Source organism: Gadus chalcogrammus, chromosome 1, assembly GCF_026213295.1.
Source record: "Gadus chalcogrammus isolate NIFS_2021 chromosome 1, NIFS_Gcha_1.0, whole genome shotgun sequence".
Lineage (NCBI taxonomy): Eukaryota > Metazoa > Chordata > Actinopteri > Gadiformes > Gadidae > Gadus > Gadus chalcogrammus.
This window is the reverse complement of record NC_079412.1, coordinates 7083469-7091069: the sequence shown is the minus strand read 5'-3', so window position 1 is coordinate 7091069 and position 7601 is coordinate 7083469. Positions and strand designations below refer to the sequence as shown.

The window sequence follows — 7601 nt, the reverse complement described above, 5'->3', positions numbered from 1 at the left end:
GGTCCAATTAGGAAAGAATAATCCTAAAGTAAGAAAAACGCTGGCGTTTCAAGACGGTATATATTTTTCGAAAGCCAAAGCGTCGTATTTTGGCACAATCTTAGTCGATAAACATTTAGGACGGATACATCTGAATCTGAATGATTCAATTTTTATGAACTAGACAGTTTTAATACGTTTCTCTCTGAGCAGAACTGCTCCTCAAACGAGTTGAGTGAAGAAAAAACAATCCAATCTGATATGAAACGAAAGGACACTAAACTAATTTCGAAGATTGTCATGAAGTGGTCGACAGAAGAATCTCACACGAGATCCGGCTTGATGAGCAGAGGGGTTAATGATGGACAGCAGAGGCCTTCCTACCCGGAATTAGGAGGCCCATACGGGCCTTCAGAAACAATACAGCATGAGTATAGCCCGGAATTAACATATTTAATTGACAAAACCATACTAATTGATATTTATGATTTTATGATTTATGATTGCCTGATTTATGAATTCATTTAGCCTATTAGAAGGCCTATTCGATTGCGTCGATTGCATACCTGGCTATTGAATTATACAATTGCTGCCATCAATTTAGGCCTACATGCAATTATTGACAGTTATAACAAAAACAACATAACATTTATTATAATGACGCCTTCTGATCGTATGATTACAGAGTAATTGGCGGTGGAATTGTAGGGCTGCAGCAGGCGTCTTGTGCTGATGCGTTCAGAAGTGTCAGTGCTTATTGTTCTTATCGTATTTATAGAGAATAACCTACCGAATTATCTCACCAATAAATCTTAAAAGACAACACTTTTTAGATAGGGTAGATGTAATCCTAGAGGGATTGGTTTTCCTAGGCCTAGAGAATTCAGCAAGGCCTGTACAAAATTTAAATGTGATCAAAGTCCTAACACTCAAATCAAATAGTGATATTGCTCACTCAAAAATAAGAACAAGATTTTTAAGATTACAATTTAAGATTAATATTTTTAGAGGAAATGGAACCCACATAACCTTACGTTTTCAAGTTCAAACTGATTAACTCAAATACACTAATATTCAAAGGCAAATTGTGCCACAAAAAAGCAGTTATATACCCCTTGTCAACCGGACAGCGCCTCGAGCGTCTATACCCAGGTGAGTCGCTCCTCGGACCGGCACATGCGGGCCTTTCCCCCTCTCCCCCCTCTCCCCGCCCGGCCTACCTTTGGACGGCAGCACGTCACGTGGTGCAGCCCTAAGGTCCCAGCAGGGAGCGAATGGGAGCGCAGTCATATCACAATTATCCGCGGCACGGCTCCTATCGTCTGATACCGAGGAGGACAGAGAGAAGGATTAAAGAGAGACTTAACAGTGTCGCAACGGACCAAACGAAACTCTTTTATTTTCTTTAAACTCCGGCTGGCCACGTTCCTCAGCTCCACTTTGATTTGGACATATTCAGAAGACCCCGACGCGCTCCGTGGAGGGAAAAGAGGTCTGCAAAGACCCGGGCTGGTCTATCATCACACCCTCCCTATCTGGTGAGACTAGAGCCTGAGGAAGTTGTCTCCTCCAGTGTGCGCCCAGGGCGGTTATCTGCGGGTGATCCGGCTGTTTGGGTTGATGTGAACATTAGGTTTAATTACATACAGCGGACAGTTTAAGATATCAGCATTATCGGTGTCATTTCTAATCAAACTAAATGCAACTTTGAACGATGCCGGTGAAGTATGACAGATAATAACCAACTGTTTAAACTATTTTCCAGGTAGGCTATTGCTGTTATTTTATAGAAAAGCACACCAACGCAGCCACATTATTATTATTATTGTGAATATAGAGTTGTGTTGGGCTGTAGTCTGAGTTTCCTTGGCAAGTCCAAAATGGTATGCATTTCTTCCTGACTCATTGACGCTTTTTTATTCTCCGTTGGGACAATAAACGGCCTCGTTGTGCAGCAGATCTCCAGCTGAGAAGAAACCACAGCCAGGAGTCGGGACGCGCAGGGAACACACCCCATTCTCCAGGAGACAAGGACGTCTGTGTTTTGACCGTCACCATGTACCAGTTATCCTCCAACCAGTCTCATTACGCTCATGACAGCGGGAGCTACCTCCACCCCGCCGCCAGCTCCCCTGTCTACGTGCCCACCACCCGGGGGGTCCCGGCGCTGCTGCCCACCCTGCCCTACCTGCAGAGCTGCGAAGCCCCCCACCAGCCCCACGGCCTGGGGGGGCACCACGGCTGGCCTCAGACCGGGACGGACGGCTCATCCTTCCCCCCCAACAGTCCTCACCCTCCTCCCGGCTTCTCGTACTCGCACAGCCCGCCTGTCAGCAGCAGCACGGGCCGGGACCCGTCCTACCACCAGAACTCCTTGGTCTTCAGCTCCCGGGCCTCGGCGGGGGGGCCCTACTCCGGGGCATACGCCTACATGGGCCCGGAGATGGCCGGCTCCTGGAGCCCGGGACCCTTCGAGAACGGGCTCCTCAGTCTGGGAGGCCGACAGGGGGGCCTGTCGGGGAGGAGGTCCAGTCTCGGTACGCCCTGTTCGTCGATCAGTCCATCCTTAAATACCGACACAACTGCAATAAACTAAGTGTTTATCATACAGGCTAAGATTTTTATAAATCAAACAGATCAATTAAAAAGCCGAAACAATAGATATTTTTTCTGACATATTAGATATATTATAGGTCTATATTATTATTATTATTATTATTATTATTATTATTATTATTATTATTATTATTATTATTATTATTATTATTATTATTATTATTATTATATTATATAGGATTATAATAATTATAATAGGTTATTTGGATAAAAACAATATGCTACACTAAAGGCTTCCATTTAGGCCTACTTTAAATAAATTAGGGCTACTCTATTTAAGGCCGAATTATATTTAGCTTCCTCCGTCACATACTTAATTATGGTTTTACTTCTCTTATTTCTAGAATTATTTAGGAACTTAATGCAGAGATTAAATGTCGTTAGAAGAGGCCTAACAATTGCTATAGAGCTAAAGCTGTATTCTAATTTAAGGACGATCCTATAAAGGATTTAGACAATACACGTTCTTTACAATAGAGGATGAAACAATCAATTATAATGTTAATTTAATCTTCACAAACAGTCGTGCGTTTTGATGATTGAGTGAATACACACACTGGACACGGATGGCAAGCGGAACAGTTCCGCAGATGGGTCCAATCTCTCCATAACTCGGGACTTCCAATATTGAAATAAATATATAAATATTATTACTAGATACAAATACTATAAATATAGCCTACTAAATATTATTGACCATTTTTTAGTTGTGACAATGGCTGAGAAGTAGGTGTGGACCGCGGTCCTGCGTGTGAGTAATTGTACCTTTGATTTGATTTGTGTCCTGCAGTAGATCTGCGGTGTTTGACACCTCATCAACAGACTGATTCATTATGCAAAATACAATTCTTCGTTTATCCTGAATGTATATCTACTAAATTGGATTAGACCTAGTATTTAGCCTTATAGTTTAATTCACTCTAATCTCATCCAAGCCTGTTTACACTATTCTATATTAAATAATTGAATTGCACATTAATTGGTTGAATTAAAAAAGTATAAGTATAAAAATAAATGCATAAAAAAACAACTATAGGCTAATAATAAAAAGAGTAATTCGAAATAATACAAAATAAGTTAGACATCTTGCAGTTAAAATTCACCTTTATTTATTCATGTAGGCCTATAGGCATTTTGTTTTATATGTTGGCTATGAAACATCAAGGTTTTGGGATTAGGAATTTAAGCTTTAGTGCTCGGAGTCCGTCGCGCGTCAGTCTGTGATTGATAGGGGCCCCCTGGATCCTAGGGGGCCCCTGGATCCTAGGGGCCGATAAGAGGCCATTGACATTCCGCCCGGGCTGTGCCCTCTTCTTCACCAGTCCGTACCCATTCCTCACCCCCCTGTCCCGGAGCCCATCCATCAGCCTCCGATCCTGCTGCCTCATCAGAGGCTGTAACTCCTCCGCTGATTGAGCCCGGCGTTGACCACGGCTCGTTTATCAACCATTAGCTCTCTGCTCATGTAATGACAAAGTTCTAAACCTAACGCTGACCCTTGCTCTATAAAGAGCCTATAGGTAAATGTATTGCCACTGGATATCACCACGCTCTTTAACGATTCCAATGAATAGATAACCTATATATAAGCGCTTGATTAGAAAGAAACAATCAGGCAACCCCTTTACTCGTAGACCTCATTCGTTTTAAGAAAAACATTTTTTAAGATTGTGATTGTATTTTCATCTGATAGAACTGATGGACGAGATCCCGGGCGAGGGCCGCGAGTGCGTGAACTGCGGGTCGATTTCCACCCCGCTGTGGCGGAGGGACGGGACGGGGCACTACCTCTGCAACGCCTGCGGGCTCTACCACAAAATGAACGGCATCAACCGGCCGCTCATCAAGCCCCAGAAGCGCATGGTAACTGAAGTCAATTGTGTTAGTCTATGCTCCTTCTGATGACATGTTTCAAGCTACCATCAGTTATTTATGGTTTCTTCTCCACATAGTGGACATCCGGGATCCCCATATACGGTTTTAGGATATTGTAGATTATATCCTAAAATTTTGTAGATTAGATTTATAGTAACACTACAAACATGGCCTCTTTGCCATTTCCGCCCAAGCCAAGACAGCAAATGGTTAAACTTGGTAAATTAAAACAGGTGGGCGTGGCTTATTTAACATTCTGCCCGCTTCCAAGATAAACTGAATTCATATCTGTGTTCGAGAGATGCTTCATGAACCAACTTCAGAGTGCAAGCTAGTTTACCTTGTGTCCCTGAATAAATCACGTGTTGAACATTTACTACCCTTTGAGTCAACGAGATACCACGAAGGATCAAATTAGTTTTTCATCACCAACCCATTTGGATTGTGTTGTTACTGCGGACAGAGTGTTTATCATGGCCCCTCCAAGGCCCCTCCATGGCCCCTCCAAGGCCCCAGGCTCACTGGTTATGTCCCAGGAACTTGCAGCTCGTCAGCAGCTGTAGGGCTAAATTGGCTAATGCTGCTTCCAGCCTCCTATGCTGTTTTCTTTCTCTGTTCTTGTTTGTCCTGGAACGACCTTGCCCTTGGATCTGTTTTTAGACAAGGTCCTTCAAGGGGACCGACCACTGAGTCTGCCTTCAGCTCTTAAGTGCTTCTTGTTGGTCTGCAGGCCCAAGCTCCCCAGCCAGGCTATGTGTGTGCTCTGATCAAGCTCCTTGTACACAACCACACTGCGAAAAAATAAGTAAAATAATAATAAAACATCATACAATTAAAAAGCAAATATATAGGCTGTGTTTTATAGACTAGTAAATGATTAAAATATAAAATGCCCTACTGAATTCTAGGACAATTCAGTATGGGGGCAGTATACAAAAGTACATCCATAAAGAAAGTCTGTGGAGACCTATTCAACTTTTTCGTCTTTCTTTCTCTTCTCTTGGCCGGACAGCAAACCACGTCTCGCCGAGCGGGGCTGTGCTGCACGAACTGCCACACCAGCACCACCACTCTGTGGAGACGCAACGCAGAGGGGGAGCCCGTCTGCAACGCCTGCGGCCTCTACATGAAGCTCCATGGGGTAGGTGGCAGGACCTTCCTTTAGATCGGAGAAGGATGGGACGACATTGAAAATATGGCAGCAGGCAGGATTTCAACTCGTCAATCCAAATCAAAGGAATTGTTGGTCTAACGACACAATCGTAAAAAAAATATAGATACTGTCCTACTTTGTGGTGTGATAATCAGATTGTAGTATGTGTCAATTTCCAACAAATTTGTTGAAATATGGGCCTTCCTTCTGGACATCGCCTTTTTCATACTCTGTGCCTTAATGGCCAAGACCACTACATCAGCCTGGACACTGTTGAGCTGCATTTAGGTGTTATGTGCATTTTCTAAACAACATATATCTATTTTTATGTGGATCTTACGTCAAACTGAACCAAGTAGATAGAGTATACCTTGATGTGTGCTTGTCTTCTGTTTGAAGAACTAAGCCCTCTCTAGCCAGCTTGTTAACCAACCGTGGGACCATTGCAGTATTGCAGCAGCTTGTTGTTTCAAGTACAGCATTGAGCCAAGGGCAGCGTGGTTATCAAGGTCTGGGGGCGTGGAGCGTTGTGTGAGGGAGTGTTCAGCAGGGAGGTACCGCTGGCTGAAGAACTGTGTCTTACTTCCTACAGGTGGCCAGGCCTTTAGCCATGAAGAAGGAGAGCATTCAGACCAGGAAACGCAAACCCAAGATGCCCAAGAACAAGACTTCCATAGGTAGGATGGGTGGAGTAATGAATGGAGAGAGAGAGAGAGAGAGAGAGAGAGAGAGAGAGAGAGAGAGAGAGAGAGAGAGAGAGAGAGAGAGAGAGAGAGAGAGAGAGAGAGAGAGAGAGAGAGAGAGAGAGATAGATAGATAGATAGATAGCAATATTGATAGATAGATAGATAGCAATATTGATAGATAGATAGATAGATAGATAGATAGATAGATAGATAGATAGATAGATAGATAGATAGATAGATAGATACCAATATTGATAATTAAACTTGATTAGAAAAAGAGATTAACAACACAATAACTTGTTGACCGTTATTTGTATGGATGATATAACTGTCCTCCCTCCCTCAGGGGGCTCGGCAGTGTCTGACTCCAGCCCCCCTCCCTCCTTGTCAGAACAAGCCTCCACCATTAAGAGTGAACCCAGCATGGCGCCCTCGCCCTACGCCGGCCAGACCGGCACATCTGTCACTCAGGTACGGAAAGACCTGGCATCACACACATCATTTCTTGAATAGATGAATTCCCGTGTCCTCATGCTGATTTATACGTAAACTGAAAGTGTGGTATTTTAGCTTATTCTCAATCATATTTCAGTTGGTTTGAATCCTAGAGCATGTGCTTTGGTCGCGTATCAAAAGCAACTTCTGCTTTTGTTGTGTATCTGGAGCAACATATGCGTGTTGGGTGCTGTGTCTTAGTATTTCACGGTTGTATTTATCGGAGATAGACCATTCACCTCAGTGCATATCCTTGTCGTTTCCAGCAGACGTCCTCTCAGTTGGACAGTGCCGTCTCAGGACACATGAAGTACGAGGATTACCCCTACACTCCAATCAGCCAACAAAACTCCTGGTGCTCTCTGTCCCAAGCCTGAGAACCTGTCCACAGGAGAACGCACAACAAACAATTCCTGGGTCCTCTCTCTGATTGCAGCCAAACATCTCCGTCACTCATGGTTGAAACATACTCAGAGGTGAAGCAGACTTTCATCTTCATATCAGGACTTGATGTGACGAGGTGAATACCTGGCTTCAGCAGACCTCACGCCGTTTCCTTTCTAAGGGCTTTTTTATTCACCTCTTGGCTGTCAGCTGAAGCAGAGTGCTCCTCAACCACAGCCTTGGTGGCCAATCAGTAAGAGGCGGACCACACAGACTATGACTCGACGGGTACATATTGTAACGGTTGAACTGCGAGTTTTGTGTCGAGCTAAAGCTGGACCATCTGAAGGAGGCATGGAAGTGGTTTCTAAAAAGTCCTTACCCTTAAGCTAGGGTCCAACATAACACTGCCT

The 7601-nt window shown here is 43.9% G+C and overlaps 1 protein-coding gene across 5 annotated transcripts in view; it reads left to right on the top strand.

The window, feature by feature from the left end:
- Positions 1 to 1206: 1206 nt before the first annotated feature.
- The window catches only part of gata5 (GATA binding protein 5), a 7430-nt gene continuing 1035 nt past the window's right edge, over positions 1207 to 7601 (top strand). Inside the window, exons 1-7 of one of the 5 annotated variants that reach the window (XM_056586322.1) lie at positions 1207 to 1517; positions 1935 to 2516; positions 4289 to 4458; positions 5483 to 5611; positions 6216 to 6300; positions 6656 to 6780; positions 7074 to 7601. The exon at positions 7074 to 7601 is cut by the window's right edge and continues 1035 nt beyond it. In XM_056586322.1, the coding sequence (XP_056442297.1) occupies positions 2036 to 2516; positions 4289 to 4458; positions 5483 to 5611; positions 6216 to 6300; positions 6656 to 6780; positions 7074 to 7181 (1098 nt within the window). In that variant the 5' untranslated portion in view covers positions 1207 to 1517; positions 1935 to 2035 and the 3' untranslated portion in view covers positions 7182 to 7601. The other 4 variants (XM_056586297.1, XM_056586288.1, XM_056586314.1 and 1 more) reach the window with 4 other exon arrangements.